Source organism: Pleurodeles waltl, chromosome 6 (genome assembly GCF_031143425.1).
Source record: "Pleurodeles waltl isolate 20211129_DDA chromosome 6, aPleWal1.hap1.20221129, whole genome shotgun sequence".
Lineage (NCBI taxonomy): Eukaryota > Metazoa > Chordata > Amphibia > Caudata > Salamandridae > Pleurodeles > Pleurodeles waltl.
In genome coordinates, this window is record NC_090445.1 from 1585888600 (window position 1) to 1585913128 (window position 24529).

The 24529-nt window shown below is 42.3% G+C and overlaps 1 protein-coding gene across 2 annotated transcripts in view; it reads left to right on the forward strand.

Annotated features, from left to right (window-relative positions):
• PNPLA7 (patatin like phospholipase domain containing 7) overlaps positions 1 to 24529 on the forward strand; it is a 1294112-nt gene that overhangs the window by 66937 nt on the left and 1202646 nt on the right. For both annotated transcript variants that reach the window (XM_069241381.1, XM_069241380.1), the window contains exons 3-4: positions 2889 to 2963; positions 16623 to 16710. In XM_069241381.1, the coding sequence (XP_069097482.1) occupies positions 2889 to 2963; positions 16623 to 16710 (163 nt within the window). The remainder of the gene's footprint in view (positions 1 to 2888; positions 2964 to 16622; positions 16711 to 24529) is intronic.

A 24529-nucleotide genomic window follows, 5' to 3' on the forward strand; every position in this document is an offset into this window, starting at 1 on the left:
GTGAGTAGCGCGGGGCAGGGCGAGGGGCTGGGCGGTGGGGGGGTACTTACTGTGAGGTAGCTGGGCTTGCTAGGAGGTCTCAGGAACCTGGGCTGGTGGAGCTGCAGCGGCAGGGGGAGCGACCTACCCTCGAATTACCGTGGAAGGAGAGACGGAGGCACAAGTGGAATGAAAAGTGAGCTATTTAATGTAAAACATGATGTTTTCTGTTTGCTGAGATTGTCTGGTATTTTAAGTGGGAAATACTGGCGAATCCACAGTTGCATTTAGGAGGCAGTGGAAGAGGTCAATTATTTGATTTTATTTGAGCAATTAAAATTGCCTGTGTATGTAGCATGGCGGGGCTTGCATAGAGGGTTATTTTGGGCCCGGTTAGGGAGGGGTCGAAGGGGGGTGGCAGTAAGGCAACAAGCGCTAACTAAGAATGATCGAAGGTACACTTAACATTGTAGGTTAACCTCTGTTTTCCTAGAAGGAGCAGCAAGCAGGAGATGACTACAAACTTGCGAACAGAGCACTTCAAATTCTGCAGGTTGAAGAATTATGAACTGAGTGTCTGTGAAAAATGGAAGAAATAAGGACGGCCTGATCTCTAATTCATAGTACGCGAGATACTCTATAATCCATCCAAGCACCAGGATACCGTCCTGGGTGACATGTAGCATACAGATTCAAATAACACAAATTCGAACCCTTGACCATGTTGGTCAGCGTGAAGATTTAATAGGACTGATGATAAAAATGAGCCAAGACTGGCATTTAAACTGAAAAAGTAATTAATGATGTGTCTCTCTTTTTTTTTAACACATTTGTTATTATTTTTTAATTTAATAGCAGGGTCAGAGCAGTACAAACTTGTTTGAGAAAGCATATTCAAATATACATTTACAAAATTAATATTGCATTCCTAAATCGTTTATCATTCATTAGAGTGAGGGGTCTAATTTGTTATGTTCTTCATCAAATTATCTGTATTTCTATTTTAACATTGGCATAGCCAGTAGTTATTGCCTCTAAATTGCCACACTATGGGCTTTGCCAGTGCTTGCTGCAAATCACATCCTTGTGTCAAGAGGCACTTAAACAATGTTTGCCTGTGTATGTTATGATGATCATGTATGCATGGTAACACATGGTGGCCATTTTTCATTTAATGCCCTACTATGGTAGATTACCATGTTGGAATGGTAAATCAAATGTAAAAAAAAAAAAGAAGCCTGCCCAAAGTGTGAAAAGGTAAGTAGGAGTCACAGTAGTAAGTTGCAGCTGCAGGGCCTTCCAAAATGTTTAAAAATTAAAACGAAGTTCTAACATGGGGAAACAGGGCAGAGAGCTTGTGGGATGGGGGATGGGGGGTGGATAGAGCACACAGTGTAGTAAACACTCACATGACATGCTGACAATTAAATTAGTGTAGGGTCCTCTCTTATGCAGTGGAAAGATGCAGCTTATCCAATCCGAACACTTGAGACTAAACTGCTCCTGGGCGGGACAAATACAAGAATAGGAAGGAATGAGATTGACTCAGGAACAGACAACTTTATATTGTTTATATGAAACTCAAGGTGTGGTTCCAGCCAAGACCCAAAATAGATACAGACATGGAAATGTGGAAAAAAAATCTATTGCTAAAAAAAAAAAAGGTAGCTAAAGTATTTTGCTCTGTGTTGCTTTACATTTTGTGGTTCAGATTGTTCACATTAATATTAAGACTGCAGAACAGAGCAATGAACCATATAAATTCCACCAGAATGAGATGGATTTGTATGTCGCACTTAGTTGGTTTTAATGCTCTAAGTTGGCACTAACCGAAACTAAAGAGAATGTCATGTTATCACTTTCAAAGATTATACTGATTTTGTAAGGATGTGTATGGTTCACTTTCTCTTCCCCTGATGAGGCAGAGTAAATGTATCTGATCTTTAAACCCAGAAGGGTCAGGCTGATCTGATCACTTTTTTATATCATAGTATCGAGATGTAGATTGTATTTGTATTGGAGCCTCTCTGATTAGCATAGGGGCCGCCTCAACTTCTGAGAGTTTATAGGTAGACTTTAGGGGTTGCTGAATTAGGTTTCAGAAATATTTATCTAGATGCAAATTGTGCAGCTCAAAAGTCCCATATAGGGTTTCAAAGTAGCATTTGTTATTCATTGGTATTCATGCTATGCATTTGCCGAAGCTGGCAAAATGTTGCATTCCCTTTTTTTTTTTTTTTCATGTTTTTTTTTTTAAATTTAATTCTCCCATTGTTCCCTATGTAATCCCAGTCTCGGTTCCATTTTATGGCCTTCTTCAAGTGGCCAAGGCCCTGCAGTGGACGTAGGAGCATATTTTTGAGCAAGACTTTCATAGGCATACATTGTCTTCCACTTTTGATATCTCAGAGAACGCAGCAAGGGAGACTTCACGGCTAAGTTGCATTCATTATTTCTTTGTGATCTCTTGAATAGACCATGGGAGTGACCCCCTTGACATAATAGTGCAGTAATTGGACATTATGTGGGTGGTGGTTCTTAGGCAGGCAGTCTAAATCATCTTGTGGGCATAGTGTGGTTGCTGGCTTATGTCAAATCTTGTTTGCAATTCCAAACCAAGATGTGTAGGTCAGGTGTCAGAAAAGTTCACATTAAATACCTACAGCTTTCCCCTTAGGCTCAGTTGTCATCTGTCAGTAGGTTTCTCCTGTTTTGGCAGAAGTAATGAGACTCCTCTTGCCTTAACTGTCCCAAGTAGAAGTACAGTGTGCTAATCCTGCATAATGTTTCCATTGCAGATCGATCAGGAGAAGAATGAACTTTCTTTGTCCTTGTTCAGCATGTACCAAAATATCCTCATGATTAGTTGTCTTTCTTTCAGCTCTAATTTGTTTTCTGGATTTTTCTAGACAAGCCTATCGATGGGCATCGACCTGCGAACCAGAGTTCTTCAGTTTGTAGAAGACCGCTTGCAGACCACGATGGTAAGAGAACATGTAGTCTAAAAATCTGTGAATGCCAATACTTACAGTTGCTCCTATTCGAGCTAGATTTGTATTTTTCATGTGTTTTCTAAGGCAATGAAAATCTACAAGGAAGACCAAAATAGTCTTCAAATGTAACACACCTGTAATTGGTTGACTTACTTGAAATAAATGGTGGCCATATTTAGCTCAGGGTGGCTTTTTTATCTGACTTCACCATATTTTTGTTTTCCGAATCAACGCAAGTTAAACATTTAACTGCTAGACTTGTAAGTGAGGTGTACCATTAGTTTGGATTCCTATAGAAGTGTAATTTGAGTAACTCAAGTTGGATATTCATTATAACCATGACCTTTCCTGACCCTGTAGAATATTTTGCGGCATAGTATTTGTATATCCCGTTCCTACTCCTAACAAGTATATGGTGGTCACATAGGCACCTACCCTGTTTCATGTGCATTGTTGATGGGGTGTGCTTCTCACTCTGTATGGGAAGTGTTTCGGTGTGCATGAAGTTCGGTGATGTGCTCTGCACATGTTGCTGTGAACCTAGACCTGCCATTAATCATGATGTGAATCAGGCAGATGTGGGAGACCTAATCACTTGCAGATACTTAAAGGGAATATGTCACTATTGTTCAAATTAGCACCACACAAGACATTATAGCACATGCACAGAAATTGCACTGTCAATGCATTTACTTACAAAGACATTTAGCATACATAGCACAACCTCACATTACAACACAGAAATTCACATACATTAAAACACACACAACTCTTTGGTAAACCCTAAAATTCCCTTCCTAACCCTAAACATTACCCATCCCTGAATTTGAAGACCTCCTTAATACCCCTATACAGCACCCATCCATGAAACTTAAAAACACATTGCTACCCGTCAGCACTACCTATCACGGTACTACCCGTATTCACCAACCATCCCTGAACCCTAAAAACCCGTACTACCCCTATATACTTCCTATGACTGAACCCTAAAAACTCCTAGTACCTAAAACTAAACCTAGCGCTTACCCTCTTAATACCCCCAAACATCCCCAACTGCCCACTGACTGACCTTTAATCAAAGCAAAACACGTTTTTGCCACAGGAATTATGGTCATTTGTACAACAGATATGAAATAGGGGATGTAAGCAGCAAAAAAAACACCGAATGCTGCATCACTCAGAGTGTCCAGCAGCTTTCAGGGATTCTTTCACAACAAACTGAATCAAGAGTTTACTGCCCCAGTATAAATCATTTTCTGAACCTTCGTGTGTCATGTGCTTAAACGCCTGGCAAGGAATGACTAACACCAAAGTTTCACCCTGGATAAATATCTATCTGATTAGAGATGGTGAATACAATTGATTAGTCACTGTATTCTTAAACTATTGTGAGTTTGGGGTGCAAAGCTGACCACTAATACAACATTTTCAGTTGTATCACTCACTGTCTTACATACCGATTTAGGTTCTATTGCTGGAACCCTACCATTATTATATACTGTTAAGGTTAATCACCAGTGAGGTGATAGAGTTGCCCACACTTGTTTACCAGTATGACAGTGTGGAGTGGATTGTACCTATCAACTGCTTTGTTCTTTACTCCACTGAAGCCTCCTTCTGTAAACAATTACTCCACAGAAGAGAATGAAGTGTATCAATAAGCACTTTAAATATTGTTAGTGGTATGTACACATTTAAAACTGGTATGGCATAGCCTTCCACAGAGCCTGAGACCATCGGGTATCTGCTAGACTGGTCATGCCTTGTAAGATGTAAATAAAACTGTAAATGGTAAATTCTTATGCAGGAGAATAGTAGTCCCTCTTGAGTTGGTGGTATAGCTAGCAACAGAAAAGTTGTGCCTCTAGATCTGCCTAGATGTTACACTGGGAGCCTAAACGTATGTCTCTTTGAACATTAAGCTGTCTGGAGAATTCTGCTTTGCAACCTTCTGGACTGCACCTCCCTTTCATTTTGGAATTCAACCCATGAACATTACATAGTAGTACAGGCAATGGGACTGGCTGGAATTTACTTTAGAACCCTTGATTATAGCAGGAGAGTCTACAAAGAGTTCAGGAGAACATGGGAATGCCGATAACTATTTGAAACAAGCAGCATCTTGCAGCTGACCGTGACAATAAACATTCAACTTGATCACAATATACCTCCTCCTTCAGTCTTTTATCCAAACCTCGAATCGCCTGTTATCAAACAGCCTGACCTCTCCAGTTATGAACAGAATAGTGGGCAAGAATTTTCCACCATGCTAAAAACTGGGCAAACTCCAGTAGGACACGAACTGGCTTAGGATGTCGTCAAATTAAATTGATTATTATAAACAATACTTTACTGCAGAGGCATTTGTGACTCCTGATGCTCTCCTTCTGTTCTTGTGGTGTGAGTCACAATATCTGGTGGAGGTGTGCAACCCTTCTGTTTCTGAAACCCTCTCAGAGTTCCTTGTTTGGAGGTCACCCAGTCCAATGCTGCCTCTACAGTGTCAAAAAAGGACCTTGAATTATGAAGACCATATAGATGTACTGAAAACTGAACATATATTTGAGGTTCATTGCTAATGACTTTTGATTGACAGCTCTGAATAATTTGCATTGCTGCTGCTCTAGTCTTTGTATAGAATTCAAGACGAGCAGGACATAGGAGGACTCAAAGTACCTTCGTTGTTAGGCCACCAAGTTGTCGTTGGTTTTGGCAGTGCTCCCAGAAGAAAGCACTGCATAAACGTCCTGTGAGCTCTCCTCACTCCAAAGCAAGTTGGCACTCGACACATATATCTTACCAAAGTAGAGAATCCTATCTCTAATTCACTGGATTGGTACAAGTCCTCAGGCATTGAGACCAAAGTCTGTTGGGGGTTTTATTAATGCAACTTCACCTTAATTCACAAATATGTCTCGCATCTTGTAGGCAAACTAAGTGCTCCTATTCCGTGTGTGAATTATTCTTTTCTTGGGTATGAAAAACACTTCTTGTAAGTGACTTTTCTACATGATGCCAAATATGTATTTTATGTGGCTGAGATAAAGGACTAGCAGTGCCTGGTTGTAGCAGACCTTTGAAACAAGGAAGTCATGGTGAACTCTTCAAACCTAAGAGCGCTATTTAGAGAGAAAGTAGAGTCATTTGAAAGTGCCAGCAGAATGTCTGCATCAGGAAGTTCTATGCAGTGTGCATTGTCCATGAATGATGTTGAAATAAGACCCAATCACCACCGGAACTCATTGCGATTAATATATTTAAAGAATGTCTTGCTGTTTCTCTTTCTCATGCCCATCAGAGCACAGATTAAAAGACTGTCCAAGTAGGCGACTTTCATGTGATCAGGAATTCTTTATGTAAAGATTGTTTGTGTGGATTCATACATAGGGATGATAGTAACAGAAGAATAATCCGAAGTTCACCTTCTCACTTCAGAATTACAGACTACTGTTTGCCAGATGTCTAAATGGGAGAAGTAAAGATTTGGGATACTTTTTCTTTCAAGCTTATTACAAATAGTCTAGTAAGTGTGTTGTTGGCTGCAAGATTTTTAATGTTTGCTTTCTTTTGCGTTGCTCCATTAGAAAAAGCCCTCAAGTGCACGGACACATTTCCAGCTCAGTTCGAGTTTTGTAGGGCATGATTTCACACAATAGTTGCTAATGTTTAAGGAAAATGTATTCCTATCCAACCTGACTAATGCCAGCTTGAGAACTCTACTCCTGTCTCTCCAACTGCCATCCACATTTAATTTGCAACACTCCTACTGAGCACACACCACACGAGTGAGCTATGTCCTTAAGGTGGAACGAAATGGGGTGAACAACTCAACATACTTTTAACAAAATACTCTATATTACATTCTCCCACTCCGATTTGTGTTTCTAACCTATCCACCTGCCTTTCAAGAATTATTCTCCAGCTAGTTTATTACCATTTAATAATACTATTAAGTGAAATACACTGATCTGGACAAATTATGTATTAATGAATGTCACTTAATAGTATTATTAAATGGTAATAAACTAGCTGGAGAATAATTCTTGAAAGGCAAGTCCACATCGTGTTACGTTAAACTGTTGTCTTTTTTCCTGTAGCTGTCTTGTAAAAACAGCCACAGGAAAAAAGACAACAGTTGAACGTAACACGATGTGGACAAAAGGCTTTGTTCAGCGAAATGTACAAGAGAGTGTATTTGTCTCTATCCAGAGCATAAAGTTGTGGACTGCAAAATCTGTAGAACTTTCTCACAGAAAACCCTAAAAGACAGAGAAGAAAGACTCCTCGTGTGGTTACAAAAACGTAAATCAAAGGAACATACATTCTCTGAGGAAGAGAGTGATGACTCTTCGGAAACTGAGAAATCCCACAAGAGAGAAAGATCTTTGGGAGTGGAGCCCTCAGTGCCCCCACAAAAAAAAGCACTTAAAAAATCTCATGGAACAGAGATGGTGCCACATTAGAAATCTTCCTCAAAAGTCTTACTGAGCCTTCAACACTGTCTACTAGAGAAAGTTCCAATAAGAAAATTTCGAAATCACTTCCTTCTACATCAAAAATGATTTCTGATTTAAAAAATAAAAATAAAATGTCATCACCGTCGATATCTACTACCATACCACAGACGTTCACAACAGCGGCATCGCCTATGATAATGTCCTCATCTCCATTGTTGTCGACAACCATTATATCCTGCAAGATTATGACGAGGCCTTCTTCGACTAAGAAAATGAAGACGCTACCGTCGTTGAGCTCAGCAGTGAGCGCTACAGCCACGGTGACATCCTTGAGGTCGATGAGGGTTATCAAAAAGACATCTCGGTTGACCACACTACCGTCAGCGACCTCTTCATCGACGACGCCACATTCGACGAGGCCATTGTCGACTACACCATTGTCAGTGAAGCCATCGTTGACGATACTATTATCACTGTCGACGAAGGTACCAACAACAACCACATTGTCTTCAACACCCTTGATGCTTGTTACTGGCCTGTCCCTTGCAGACCAACTATTACGTCCGGAGCACATAGCACCAAGTAAAGTCATACCATTTCCACTGCATCATCTATTAGACGATGAATCAGAGGATGAAGGACCTTTTGGAGTAGCGCACAGCCCCTCCGAGCTGCAAATTAAGTATGAGGATGATGAACAAGATGATGCCCAGTACTATCATTCCAACGTTTACATGACTGAGAACGTGCAACAGAGCTACCAGCCCATCTCACCACATAATATACAGGATCAAACAATCCAGATGCCACAGGACTTGATATTTAACCTGCTAGCAATCCTGCAGGACTACTGTAAGCGCTTTCCCGAATCTGCACCTCCATCGCAGCTTCAAATACAGGTGAGATTACCTCTGCAAATACCGCCTACTCGCCCTACTACACTCTCCTTTTCAGGGATTCTGCTATCTACAATGCCATTAGCAAATCCACGTCAGACGACTAACATTCATCGCAGGACGCACAAGAAGAAGGAGAAATAAGAAACCAAGCCTTCATGTCTTCAGAGTGGGATAACTCTGTCATGCAGCAACCATCACCACCACAGCTGCCTTCTGTTGACTCTCCACCAGACGATATTGGTGGTTTTTATAGCATAATGGAGCGTGCAGCAAAAAGGTTTCAGTCTCCTCTAAACAGACAGACTGTTTCGTCTATGACTTTACGGAACCCAGAGAGAGGTCAGTGAAAGCAATACCCTTAATAGATTTCATCTGGCAAGAGGGTATTTGTACTATGAAGAATCCAGCCACCATTTCAGCAGTCATGCCATGACTGGATAAGAAATATAAAGTACCAGGCAATGCGCCAGCATGTTTAATAGGACATCCAAGGCCAGACTCTGTTATTAGTCAAGCTGCCCAGAGGCATTCCAAAAATCCATCTGCGCTCATCACAACACCACCTGATAGGGATGGGCGCTGCCTCGATTCTATTGGAAAACAAATCTCATGTATGGCAGGGCTTACAGTTCGTGCAGCTAATTCTCTTTCGATTCTGGCAAGACTCAACAGACAGATGTGGTCGGATGTGTCGCAATACATAGTAGATCTCCTTCCAGAGGATTCTAGAGAGGAAGCCAGGAAGATTCTCCTAGAAGGTCAAAAAGCGTCTGCAGAGATAATAGACTGCGATTGACATCTCTACAACAGGTTTTTAGCAGCTGGCAGGAGCAGCTGTGCTCAGAAGTCAAACCTGGCTAAAATCCACATCCTTTAGGCCAGAGGTGCAGAGCAAAATTTTGGACACGCCTTATGATGGTGAGTCATTATTTGGAAAGCACATAGACAACGCCTACAAGCTATTAAAACTGATACTGACATAGTGTAAGGAAATGCCTCCTTGGCATGGTTACCCCCTGACTTTTTTGTCTTTTGTTGATGCCAGTTATGATTGAAAGTGTGCTGGGACCCTGCTAACCAGGCCCCAGCACCAGTGTTATTTCCCTAAACTGTACCTTTGTTCCCACAATTGGCACAGCCCTGGCACCCAGATAAGTCCCTTATAACAGGTACCCCTGGTACCAAGGGCCCTGATGCCCGGGAAGGTCTCTAAGGGCTGCAGCATGACTTATGCCATCCTGGAGACCCCTCACTGAGCACATGCACAGTGCCTCACAGCTTGTGTGTGCTGGTGGGGAGAAAATGACTGTTGAAATGTCACTCCCCTCAGAGTGCCATGCCCACCTCATACTGCCTGTGGCATAGGTAAGTCACTCCTCTAGCAGGCCTTACAGCCCTAAGGCAGGGTGCACTATGCCACAGGTGAGGGCATATGTGCATGAGCACTATGCCCCTACAGTGTCTAAGCAAAACCCTAGACATTGTAAGTGCAGGGTAGCCATAAAGAGTATATGGTCTGGAATCTGGGAAGTTTGGTATCAAACTTCTCAGCACAATAAATGCACACTGATGCCAGTGTAGAATTTATTGTAAAATGCACCCAGAGGGCATCGTAAAGATGCCCCTGAATACCAGTCAGACTCCTAGTGCTAGGCTGGCCATTTTCTGCCAGCCTGTCACAACCACACGAGTTTCTGACCACATGGGGAGAGCGCCTTTGCCACTCTGTGGCCAGGAACAAAACCTGTACTGGGTGGAGGTGCTTCTCACCTCCCCCTGCACGAACTGTAACACCTGGCGGTGAACCTCAAAGGCTCATGCCTTTTGTTACAGCACCGCAGGGCATCCCAGCTAGTGGAGATGCCTGCCCCTTTGGCCACTGCCCCCACTTTTGGTGGCAAGGCTGGAGGAGATAATTAGAAAAACAAGGAGGAGTCACCCAGCAGTCAGGACAGCCCCTAAGGTGCCCTGAGCCGAGGTGACCCTGCCTTTAGAAATCCTCCATTTTGAGATTGGAGGATTCCTCCAATAGGATTAGGGATGTGCCCCCCTCCCCTCAGGGAGGAGGCACAAAGAGGGTGTAGCCACCCTCCAGGATAGTTGCCATTGGCTACTGCCCTCCTGACCTGAACACACCCCTAAATTCAGTATTTAGGGGCACCCCAGAACCCAGGAAATCAGATTCCTGCAACCTACAAACAAGAAGAAGGACTTCTGACCTGAATGCCCTGCAGAGACGACGGAGACGACAGCTGAGTTGGCCCCAGCCCTACCGGCCTATCTTCAGACTCAGTGAACCTGCACAGCGACGTATCCGACAGGGACCAGCGACCTCTGAAGCCTAAGAGGACTGCTCTGAACCCGAAGAACAAGAAACTCCAGAGAACAGCGCCACTGTTCAAAAACAGCAACAACTTTGCAACTTTCAGACCTCACTCTTCCTGCCGGAAGCGTGAGACTTCACACTCTGCACCCAACGCCCCCGGCTCGAGCTCCAGAGAACCAACACTGCAGGGAGGATTCCCAGGCGACTGCGACCTCATGAGTAACCTGAGACGACCACCCTGAACCCCCACAGCGACGCATGCAGAGAGGATCTAGAGGCTCCCCCTGACCGCGACTGCCTGGAACAAAGAACCCGACGCCTGGACCAAGCACTGCACCCACAGCCCCCAGAACTAGAAGGAACCGAACTCCAGTGCAGGAGTGACCATCAGGTCTGCACCGCTAGAGTGACCCACGGGTCCCTCCATTGTTTCCTATTGAAAACCTGACGCCTGCTAAGCACACTGCACCCGGCTGCCGCTGAGGGGGTGTTTTGTGTGCCTACTTGTGTCCCACCCCCCTGCGAAGACGCAGGTACTTACCTGTTGGCAGACTGGAACCGGAGCACCCCTGTTCTCCATAGGCGCCTATGTGTTTTGGGCCCTCCTTTGACCTCTGCACCTGACCGGCCCTATGTTGCTGGTGCGGTGACTTTGGGGTTGCCTTGAACCCCCAACTGTGGGTTGCGTATGCCCAGGAACTTGAACTTGTAAGTGCCTTACTTACCTGAAAAACTAAGCAATACTTACCTCCCTCAGGAACTGTTGATTTTTGCAGTGTCCCCTTTTAAAATAGCTTATTGCCATTTTAACTAAAACTGTGTATGTTACTGCTCTAATTCAAAGTTCCTTACTTATCTATGTGGAGTACCTTGCATTTTATGTATTTACTTCAAATCTTAAATCTTGTGGTTCTAAAATTAGTTAAGAAAATATATTTTTCTATATAAAAACGATTGGCCTGGAGTTAAGTCTTTGAGTGTGTGTTCCTCATTTATTGCCTGTGTGTGTACAACGAATGCTTAACACTACCCTCTGATAAGCCTACTGCTCGACCACACTACCACAAAATAGAGCATTAGAATTATCTCATTTTGCCACTATCGACCTCTAAAGGGAACCCTTGGACTCAGTGCACACTAGCTCTCACTTTGAGATAGTTTATACAGAGCCAACTTCCTACACACAGCCAGATCATTGGGTACGTTACAATCGAGAAGGTAACCCTTTCAAGGAGCCAGAGGCAGGAGTACTTTTTCCTTTCAGTTTTTTTTTTTAGCCTTATAGGCAGCAATATCAGCCCTACCAAGGTCAGTACCATTCTCAATACACTCTGCAGTATAGACACCCACCTACTGCAGCCTACAAGGAACTAACTACAGCGAAACAACCCACCAGAGGTAGAGACTCTTCAAGGCAACAATGACCTTACACCAGCGCAGGCTACCCCACATTACCAATTGCCACACAAGTTAGGAGGTCGAATTTCCCAATTTATACACCAATGGGCTACTATAACAACGGAAAAACGTGTCCCAGATGTCATAACTCGAGGGCACACCCTCAAATTTATCAACAAACCACCAAATTGCCCACCCAAGGGTCCACCCCCTCCATGTCTAAAACAGCTACTAAAATATTTCCCTCAAGATAAAAGGATCAATAGAAAGAGTACTGTATATTCAAAAGGGAATGGGGTTTTATTCCTGTTTCTTTCTGATCAGGTAAATATCAGGAGATTGGCATCCGATATCGGACCTTCGTAAACTGAACAAATATATCAAAAAACAATCCTTTCAGATGGTTACCTTACAGGACATTTTGCACCTTCTAAACTATGGCGACTATATGACATCTATCGACCTCAAAGATGCATACTTCCACATACCATTTATGCAAATCCTCGAAAATACTTAGGAATCCAGGTAGGCGGCTCTCATTTTCAGTTCAAGATGCTCCCCTTTGTAAATATTCAAGGGGCTGATTTTAAACCAAAGATGCTAGCCCCAGTGGCAACATATCTAAGGCAAAAAGGAGTTGAAGTATTCCCATACTTGGATGATTGATTCTTGTAATGGTGCCTTGATCAACCAAACATCGAGCACACAAACATATGTCTGAAATTGTTCAACAAGTTGGGTCTCACTACATCCCTTCAGAAGTCCTCCCTCATTCCGAAGACAGAAATTACCTTCCTAGGTGCACTTATCAACACCAATACAGACAAGGCGACTGCCTCGTTGGACAGACAGATAAAAAGTGCAACAATTGGCCCATAAACTGACCAAAAGAGAGCCCGTTTCAGTTCGAACATACAAATCATTCTTAGGAATGCTGTCTTCTTCTATCCCTTTAATCCCGAACTGCAGACTTCGAATGAGACCACTGCAAGAAGAGTTAGACAGGCAGTAGAAAAAATAACAGGGCTCCTTCGACCACATAGAAAAAACTGCAGCGATGAGATTCTCCATACAGTGGTTGACGCAGAGGAAGAACTTGGCAGAAGGTCTAACATTTCTGTCCCCAGTAATGGACCACGTAATAACAACAGATACGTCCCTACAGGGCTGGAGTGCTTACTTACAGGATATTTCCATCAGTGGAAAATAGTACAATCCAGACAAAAAAAGGCTCATCAACTGTGTCGAACTCAAGCCATAGCTCTAGCACTCTGTTATTTCCTTCTCAGAATTTCAAAATCGGACGTGCTCATCAGAACGGACAGCACTATGTGCATGGACTACTTAAACAGGCAGGAGGAAACGAGATCAGCAGCACTGTTGCATCAAGCACAAGAAATTTGACGGTGGGCAATACACAACAAAATATCTCTGAGAGCGGAACATTTAGCAGGAGCATCAACTATGGTGGCAGACACATTGAGCAGATTGTCTTCAACCTGCCACGAATGGGAACTTGACCATCAAATATTACAGAACATATTCATCCGATGGGGCATGCCGAAGTTGGACCTCTTCGCCACCAGGAACAACTGCAAATGCCAGTACTATGCAAGTTGGCGTCACCAAAAAGGATCATTTCAGATAAGATTGTCGAAGATATTTGCTTACGCTTTTTACACAATTCCTCTAATCCGTAGAATACTTTGCAAACTTGAGAGAACCATGCAGGATACCCTCGTAGCTCCCAAATGGCCAAGACAGTTCTGGTACACGGAATTTCTCCTGCTATTGGAAAGCCCACACATACAGTTAATGCCCAGTCATACATTGCTAACAATGAACAATGGCCATATCTTACATCCCAATCTGAAGCATCTACACTTGATGGCTTGGCTCCTGAACACCAAGAATTTCTAAACCTAGACATACAGTCTAATTGCCGAGAAATTCTAGCTAAGGCGAGAGCAGATTCTACAAATAAATCATGTAAATTAAAATGGAAACGTTTTTGTAATTGGTGCCAGCAGAACAATTTGCACCTCTTTTCTTCGAATCCAGAACAGATTTTACCATACCTTTTTTACAACTACCAAAATCTGGACTCACGGAGAGAGGACAGAACACCTTCTCTCTGGTCCTCAAGAATTATCAAACAATTGATGAAAGGGCTTTTCAGAGTTTTTCTCCCAGTAGAAAGACCACTGCCTAGGTGGCATCTTAACATTGTCTTAACCCAGTTGATGAAGGCCCCTTTTGAGCCTATACATAAACCAGAACTAAAATATTTTCCAGGGAAAACCGTGCTGCTACCATCAGTTTACATCTGCTAGAAGACTGTGTGAAATACAAGCCTTTACTATAAAAGATCTCTTCATACAGTTCAAAAAGGACAGTATTCTCCTTAGAACAAACCCTAAATTCATACCAAAAATGAAATCCGATTTTCATTTAAACGAACCCATCATTCTAAGAACATTTTTTTCCAAACCCTCAGTCGCATGCAGAACAAACACTTCACACCTTAGATGTTGAAAGGTGTATTTTGTGAGTCAAACCAGTTATGTGTCATAGTAATTTAAAAAAAGGCTTTCCAGCAACCAAAGCCCCAATCGGAAGATGAATTGCAGAAACCATTACAAGATAGGGTGAAAGCTTACTCTACGATAGCTGTGTCTGCGTCAACAGCTCTATTTGCTGGTGTGTCGATCCAAAAGATCTGCAAAGCAGCAACATGGTCTAACAGACACACCTTCACGCAACACTACTGCCTGGATGAAGTTGACAAATCTGATGCAGCAGTGGGGCAAGCAGTTTTACGCCATCTATACCAATAGGGTGAGCCATACTATACTTTATTTACCCACCATCCGCTTCCGATGTATATGCATATATTTGGCAATTGTAAACCGCTGACTACTCTGATTCAAGCATGTGAATCTATGAAAGATTCAATACTGGAGAAGAAAATAAGTTACTTACTAGTAACTATAGTTCTCCAGTGTTGTAATCTTTCATATATTCACATGCAACCCACCCTCCTCCCCATAGAGGCTCCCCTTTATTGTATTTACAGTATAACTCACCTTTTTGCATGAAAATCTACGGAACTGGAGCCTCTGTGATGAGGGTTCTAAAGGGTGCAGTCGCCTGATTGACCTGTGCATAGCTTTGGTTCTTTTTTTTAACAAAGGAAATGGATTGGCCGTTAAATTGAACTTCACATTCCTTTTTAAAGCCTATTAGTATAATGTACACTACATGTTATGGTACCCGGGACTCACACCTCGACGACGGGGAATGATTCAAACGTGAATCTATGAAAGATTACAGTACTGGAGAACTACAGTTACAGGTAAGTAACTTATTTTCTTCTAAGCTATACATCTTGAATACATAAACAGACATCCTAAGAATAAAAAATACCATTCCAGTATGATATCCACTCCCAAGCCAAAGCCTGATCTTGCCTCTCCTATTATACCTCGAAGAGCACAGCTGTTATCCAAGAACCGGTGAAGAATGTAAACCCCTATAAGTTATCTGTAGAAACTTACCTGTCAACCTTAAGGCCACCAAATTCCATCATGCTACGCCAGGTTATATTTAAAGAACATAGGCAAGCCTCTGTGGTGATTTTATTTTATGCACCAAAAGACTACTCAGCCAGAACATGGGCTTAAAAAGTACTGTTATGAGGCACTGACATTTAATGATGGCAAAAATATCCGTATTTTTTTGTTTGCAGCTTTAGTTTCCAAGTCAGGTAAACCTGTAAAATAGGTGGAATGAGCAGCTGTCATTCGAAGTATTTTGTGTATCTCTGGTATTTAATTCGCAATTTAGTACCATTTAGCATTCACTCATACTCTTCAACCTATGAAATACTAACTTAGGGCTTCCTTACGAGTTTGGCGGGTGACTTGTTAGGTCGGAAGAATGCCATTCTTCTGTCCTCTGGCCCTATTGTAAGTTTCCCAGTGGGCCAGCGAGTGGAAACAGAGTTTCCGCCTGCTGGCCCAGTGGGAAACTACCCACAACATTGATGCCGGCTCGTAATTGAGCCGGTAGCAGTGTTGCGGAGCGTCAGGTGTGACAGCATCTGTCGCGGTTTTCACTGCCTGTAATCCAGGCAGTGAGGAGCGCAAAGGGGGCTGTCCATGGGGGCTCCTGCACTGCCCATGCTAAGTGCATGGACAGTGCAGTGGCCTCCATGGGGCCCCTGGCACCCTGTCTCCGCCAGCCTTTGCGCTGCTTTGGCGGATTAAGACCACCGGCACCGCCTGGCCGTTGGCCGGTGAATAAGTGGCAGAGCCGACGGTCAGACTGTGGGGCTTTTGCCACTGTCATAATGTGGCTATCGGACTGCAGCATTGACTGTGGTCCGACTGCCACCGCGAGTCTGGCGGTCCTAGTACCACCAGACTCATAATGAGGGCCTCTGTGTTTTAAACATGTTTTAATGCATGAAAGTGTCATAGTTAAAACTTTAGTAATGTTAACAATCACACTAAAGTTATCTTGCTTTTTGACATTTTGCCATCATTTATATTTTTGCTTTGGATAAAAGCTGACTGGGATGGTGATTGGAGCTGCTGTGGCCTTGTGCCTAATAGGAATTGTCATACTTGTCATCTACAGAAGATACAGACAGTCCAGTAAGTATAATGTTGAGCACATTTTTTGTTTCATTTGAATTGTTAATACTGTGCTGAAGAATATGCAGAATGTTCATGACTACTAGACTACACCCAGTAGACCTGCTTTGTGGTGCTGCCTTCAAAAGACAAAAAGGATCAAAGATAACCATTTGTATATCACCACCAAACATACTTGCCTTGATGTTGTTGCTTCAGGTGATCATTTAGAATATTCAGTCATTGTTTTGTAACTGAACAATATATTGCTCAAAATAACTTAATATTGTCATTGCATAAGGCAACAAATAGCATATATTGGTACAAGTGCACATAGACTATCATTTCACATTCACCCTTGGTAGCAGGTTTGCTTTATGTCTTTAAAGCTGCAGGGCATGCATGATTCCCTTTCTCCTGACGCACCACTCTCATGCCTGCCCCATCTTTAACCTACACCTCCCCTTCTGCTATTTCTCATAATACCATTGAATTAAACATGTGGGCCATCACTCCTGCATACTGAGTAAACCCAGTGTGGTTCTATTTTAGCTATATGTCTGAAATTCAAACTTCTTTTCTGCCTTGAAACTTTAGATGCAGTGTAGCCTTGGTGTTCAGGAACTTAGTATGCCTTCAAAAAGCCCTTTACGTTTCTCTGAACTGACAGCTCCATCGCTTTACTAAGGGGGAGAGGATTTGGCATAACAGCCTAAGTTGCTGACCTTGAACTGCCAACCTTGGAGCTGGGGGAACCTGTTTCGAGTCTAGGCACAACATCCTGTGATTCTGGGCAAATCACTTAAACGCTTCTTTCGTACTTAACTTGACGATTCTTTATATTGATGACTTTGAGGCCACCCAAGTTTTGATACCCAATAATCCGTTCCATAGCCACATTTGGCTATGAAGGAGATATATTGAAGACATTTTACTGATATGGAGAGGAAGTTAAACAATTAACATAACTTTATGAACTGGTGGAATAGTACCCACCCTCCCCTAGCCTTCGCATTTGAAACAGAATCTAACAATTTACAATTTCTTGACTTATCCGTACAGGTACACAATGGGAAAATAGGTACATCTTTGTATCGTAAACTGACTGAGAGAAACATTTTACTGCAATACACCAGCAGCCACCCTCAAGGCCTACGAGATGGCCTACCTTGAAGGCCATTTCTATGGATCTGCAGAAATTGCAAATGGCGAAAGACTATTTTTTGTGAATCAGCTATATTGTCTGAGAAACCATTGGCCAGGGGTAACCAAAAACGTTTAATTTGAACATCCATGAAGCATATATGGTATTGTCCAAAATTAATGTATCCCTTTTGTATCTACCTGTTGGCCATCTAGTAATAAAGTGAGTAAAATAATAAAGAAAAAACATAACCTAGTCTGGTTCCAGAATTTATTTTCTGATCCTCTACTTTGTTCATACAAAAGAAGACGTAATCTAAGTGACCATCTGATACATGCCAAGAAATTTATCTAAAAGGACATGCCCAGCCAGCAATTGGTCACTTCCAGCTGGGAACTGTCCCTCATTAGTGGGCTATTACAAATGTCAGAATTCAGTTTGGGCCCAAATGGTGAACATCAAGGACTTTAAACATGATACAAAACACGTTTCTGTCAATCAGCTTACTAAACTGAAGATCCACTAATGTTATATACCCCATTTGGTATCTTTGTGGCTCCTTTTGTTGTGCAAACCACCCGCATGATCAAGACTCATCATCTAAAATAAGTCGTATTTGTTGTGGCACTGAAAATGCCCCCTTGGTTTCACATTTCTTGACACATAGCCATTCTGAAAAAGACTTTTGTGGCAAATTATTGAACAATCCCGACTCCCAATACGGGTTGGCAACCTGTTGGAGTTAAATTCAGCATAAGTTCCTATGGGGGTTTATTCTAATTCCCTGTCTCGGTTGTTTTATGTGTATTGCGATACCAGTTGTTGGCCATGGTGGTAGTTGCCTTACTCCCAGTACTGGACTGGAGTAGTTTTGAGCCTGTTCTGACACCTTGAGGGCTGTAGTAACCTTAAAAATGTATGTAGTGAACTGCAATTGCATAACTGTTTTGTGGGTCTATTGTTTGTATTAGCATGTCCCTTTACTAACTCCTCATTAAATTTCCCCAAGCTCCTCACATTGCTATTAGTAATAATGCCACATTTTCCCACCACTCTCTCTGGTCCTCTCACATTTATTTCTAACTCTCATACCTATGTGTGCTGACATCTCAGCCACTGTGGTGGAGATTTTGGGACAGAAAAGATAGGAGAAGTGGATCGCTACAGTTGTAGGTTTACAAATTGAATTTTGGGTACATGAGTAGTACTACTTTCCGTAGTACAAAACGCAGTTTGTGATTCTGGCCCTATATTCAAAAGAGTGGAAACATGAACAGTTTGATTCTGCCTATTGGTGGATGATGTATGGATAACATATGTTTGTCATGCATGTCAAGATCACATTTTTGTCTCTCATTGCAAGGAAGGCTTCCATAGCAAAACAAATTATTTTAATTTCCTCTGCTCTGATAAGAGCCATCTATGCCTTAGCTCATGTCTGCCCTTTAGTCAATTAGCCTTCCTTTCCAGAAGTGCAACAGTATGCAGTGTATGCAACCTAGTGAGTGATTTTTGCAGCAACCGCATCTTCCAATGACTGATCAGTGTTGCACCCACCTTCAACTACAATCATACATTTTGTTGCTTACAGTGACTTCTGTAGAATGCAGCTGTTACTCAATTGTGTGACATATTTGAGTACCAACTCAAGATTTTTTGGAGGCCCATGCTTAGAAGACACCATGAAAGGTGCAGATCGGAGCCTTGACTCTCCTTTCAAAGTAGCTATTGGGTAGCTTGAATCAAGCTCAGCAGCCAGTCTGACAGTTACCTGTGCGGCCACAGTCTGCACTAGAAAATTGGCTTTTAGGAGATTTCTTTGAAGGAGAGCATTTGACACCTGATTTGTATTGAATGCCTGATGTGTTGTCACAGAGAAGTTGCTAATCTGTAACAATGATCTGACATCCGTATTTCTTTAAAAAGTAGTCATTCCCTGTTGAAGTGTCTGCTTACACCAGCTGCTGCTTAGGTCTTGAAACTATTGCCTTACATTTGATTGTTGATGCCTAAACTCTGTACCCTATCCAACACAGTAATTCCCAGAAGTACTGACAGGTGGCTGTCTTCATAAACATGTACATGCACAAGATTCTAGTGTCCTATTTACTTCCTCCCTTATGTTGTGTTAACCATTTTTATCAAATCTATCCGAGGGTTCCTTAATGCTGACTGGCGTGGACTCTCTGATCACAGCTCCTATTAAATTCTTACTTCATGACGTCTTCCTCTCAAGGCTGGTCCATAGTAGTAGAGGATTGCCCAAGTCCTTTCTTGGTGCAGTGTTTAACCTACAGTGCATGGTCCTAAACCCTTACGCTGGCCTACGCAGCCGTAGAATACTTCATCATGTCCAAAGACCAGACTCCTCCTACCCACCCCACCCCCTCAGTCACTCCAGAGAAGTATTTTTGGTAAAACCTCTCATAAATAAAGGGTGACCACTCTGTTTGCTAATTCAGGATGTTCTCCGTGTAAGATCGCCCCAATGAAGGATCACTTTCTACACTCATCCTGGTGCATTTTAACCTTTTGCCTGTAGTTCAAAATGTATTCTTCCCTTCCAAGGACCAGTTTTTTTCATTTAGCGAACAGTGCAGGATGAACTGCGCTCTTGAGTCAGTTCTCTAATACGTGGTTGCTTCGTCTGTCTTCATTATATGGAACAATGCCCTTCATTCTCTAGCTTAGCATAGGTTTATCCCTGTTTTCCCATCCCTGTGCAGGATGCTTCTTGGAAGCCTTCTCTCAGTTTAGGATCTTCCCTTCATCCCACCACATGACCTTCTTCATTCCAGTACCTTTTCTACTCGTTCTTCTTTGGAAAGAGGGTGGAAGGGGTCCCTTTTTACCGCTTCGAGAGGTTTCTGCTTATCTGGCTTTATTATTTCTTCTTTTGGAGCATGTAATCTGTTGTAGTAGAAATATGTTTAACGTGGAATGTTATGCTGAGGGTTCCACTTCTGAAAGTTGATAGTAGTTGCTGTCTTCTGCAATTTCTGTGTTCTTCAGTTCTCAACTAAATGATTTACTTCCACATTACCTTGACCTTTGCCATCCTAACATGGGAGATGAGTAAGGAAGCAGGGAATGTGCACTTCAGAGTTCTGGACGTTGCAGCAACATGCAGGTGCATTCCTGCAGGCGAGTAGACCAGAATGTTGAGATTACTTTATTTTTATTTTTATAATAAATAATGTCCACTTAATAAGAACATTCTTGTAGACTGTATACACCCGCCTCCCCCAAAAAACAATCTGTAAATGTTCATGCATCTGGGTGGGGTATTTTCTTTTCTTACCTTTATCAAGAGATATAATTTTTGCCAGATTCCAGAGCGTTAAATTTTTTTTTAACAATTTGGAGCTTTTGGACACTTTAGGATGCCAGATGGGCCAGATTAGTTGAGGGGGTAATAACCACAGACCTTTTCAGGCTAAAGCATTAAAAACCTCAGTTCAACCGTCTAGTAGTTAAGCTGGTGTGATCTGTTCCATAGCTAAGAGGCAATGTGTAAGTAATTGTTCAGTACTAAAAACGTAATAAAGTTAAAATGCTATTCAATAAAAATCCCAGGATGATAGAGTAAAATGTAATAAACAAAATGATAAACATCCAAAAAAGGGAACAGGTGACATGAACTTTTATGTAAAATAATACCAAGAAGCACAAAGTGTCAATTTTTGTGGTAGAACAGGACCCAGGTGCAATTTGACGCTGACCATAATGGAATTTGGAGTGGGGGGGGAGGTATTGGGTGTGGTCAGATACACTAACCAAGTTCATCCTGATCAAGGATTTTAGCTTCTGACTTTAAGGCGCACTGTGGTGGACTGGTACTCAAAGGACTAAACACATCTTCTAAAGCTTTTGTAGAGGATGCACTTCTAAAGCTTCCCAAGAACTCAGGAGAGACAATTAGAGACTCGCGCAGTAGCAGACAGAGGCCAAAAAGACGGTTAAGTCCAGTTCCAGTTGTCACTAGTCAGCTGGGCAGTTGTAGGAAAATGCCTTTTGTAGCTTGCTGTGCCCCTGTAGCAGGTCAGTCTTATGATCCTGGGTACAAGAGGTGAGAGCAGGTCCAGCCGTCTAGGCTCTTCTCAGGTCTCAGGGAGGAGGTGCAATCCTGTTCTGAACTTCCACAGGTCCAAGAGTGTTCTAAAGTGGATGCCTGGTGATGACACATTTATGCCTGGACCATGCTTGTGGGTGAGAATGACCCCTGGAGATGCCCTGTCCATGGCATAAAGGTTCCTATGGCTAACCCTAACCACTATGGGCTTTTTTTTAAATATAGCTGAAATCTTTGGCCATGCTAACCTTGGGCTTGGAGGGTTGGGGGTGTGTGGGGAGTGTACTATGGTAATCCTAGTGTCCTCCCACATTTGATACCAAAATCAACTTTTAGGTAGTCTCTGTACCCTCCACAAACTCTGAAACAGATGTTTGGTAAATCAAACACTGAGGTCATCAACTAGACAGTCAATAAACTCAAATACTTTTGACCTTGTTTCCCTCCTTTGATGTGCGCCCCAAGTATCATCTGAAAACTCCCCAGGAGACTTGCCAAGCAGGTCTTGACACTCCAGCAGGATCTGACACTGTGATATGAACAGGAGCTGCTTGTTTGGCGGGAGGGGCAAAGAAGAATGCAGGCCTAGGTGTTAACTACATCGGCTTGTGCTAGAGTAGGCCACTGTGGAGTTGATCAAGTCCACAGACCATTCTGTCAAGGAAACAACACCTCCCTACATCGAAGGCCTTTTCTCCCTGACCTCATTCATTCCTATTTAAATGCTAATTACTGACTAGCAGAAGTTGGGGAGCCAAATGCAGATTTAGCTTCCAGAGCCCACAAGCGGACAAAGGTAACCTTCAGAAAGTTACTCTTCTCTAATATCTAGAAGAAATCAACGTCACCATTGAATTGGATGTTTAATAATTATTAGAACATTGGAATGTTGGTAGCTCCATTGAAAACAATGGAGTGCTGCGGGCTTTTACTGGCCAGTAAAAGCCCGCAGCGCCAACATTCCAATGTTCGCTTTGTTCACAGCAACAGCTGTGAACAAAGCCTCACGGAGCCCGAGGGGATTTTAATCCCCTCGGGCTCCGTGAATTTTTTTTTTTTTTAATAGAACATTCTGCCCTGAGTGGCAGAATGTTCTAATAGCCTTAGAACCCACCGTAGCGGGCTCTACCGGCTATTAAAGTCCCTCTCCCTTGTTAAATGCCCTCGCCTTCGGCTCGGGCATTTACCGCGGGGAGCGGGCCTTTAATAGCCGGTAGAGCCCGCTACGGCGGGTTCTAAGGCTATATTAAAAATAGTTGTTCAGTTATTTTTCTAGCTGGTCCCATTCCAGAGATAAACAGTATTAGTATTTAACATTGTATTCCAGTGCTTTTCTATGGAGCAGACAACCCTGCTGCAGTGAAAATAGCTTTGAGGAACTCTTCCCAGTAAAGGACATGTTTAGCATTAAATATTTATATGTCCTAATTCTAAATACTGGCCGCCTTGCCACATGGGCAATACGGCCTACTAAGGAGTGACTTATAAATATTTATAATGAAGGTTTATGCCAGTCAAAAAGGCTTATTTTGACTGGTCAAATTTGCAGTTAAAATTAAAACCTGCACTGCCTGGCTACTGGTGACAGACCTGCAGTCATGTCTACATTGTTACTGTAGTGAATGGCATAATGAGTGCTGAAGTCCACTTGTGGCATTTAACCTGCAGGCCCTAGGTACATCTTGGTACCATCAAGTTGAATATGCCTTTCAGAAACATATTGGTTTAAATGCACTGAGTTATATAGCCAAATAAAAATAGGATTCGGCCCAACAAAAAAAGAAAGTGTTAACCCTACAGGGGAACATTTATGACAGAATTCCAGCAGCCATATCCATTTTTATAAAAATGGTTCAGTGTTTCTTTCTGGTTCCTGGAGTGCACATGTTCCAGGATGATATTTGGCTATATACTACAGTGAAAGGAGAACATAATGATATATCAGATGAAATTCTAGTTTAAAGGGAGAAACGTCCGAGAAGTGAAGATAGAAAAATTAAAATTTTTAACAGAAAATTCTGAGTTATTAGGACATCAAATTATATCTGAGAGAATCAAGCAATCAACCCAAGCAAGCCATTTAATCAAAGATATTTATACAAAAATCAAATTAGTTTTTCTTAGGATTTTGGAATTATAATTTGTGATTTGACGTGTTTACTGAAATAGCATTGGAAGGCAAAGGTATTATTCAGGGCAAATAATTGATTGTGCATGCTCTGGATCTTAACCTGCACATTTCTGGAACCCAATATCTGGTCATGATCAATGTAGGTTTATTTGGTCTGAGGGTGGTATGAATCCGCTTTTCGATCAGAAAGTAAAGAAAACAGTGGCATTTGCAACCACTACATTGAATCACTCTGAATCCATTATACCAGTGGTTCCCAGCCTGTAGTCGGGTGACCCCTGGGTGACCACAAAGCCTCATCAGGGGGTCCACGACTGCTTAGAAAATGATTACCTAATCTTAACAGATAAAATACGTATATATAAATGAAGTGGCTAAGTGTACAGTTGAAGTTTTTAAAACATACTGTAAATGTCAAGCAATTTGAAATTGGAAGCTAAAAATTAAATTAGTATCCTCAGATTGATTTGTAGGAGCAGTACAGGTGCATAAA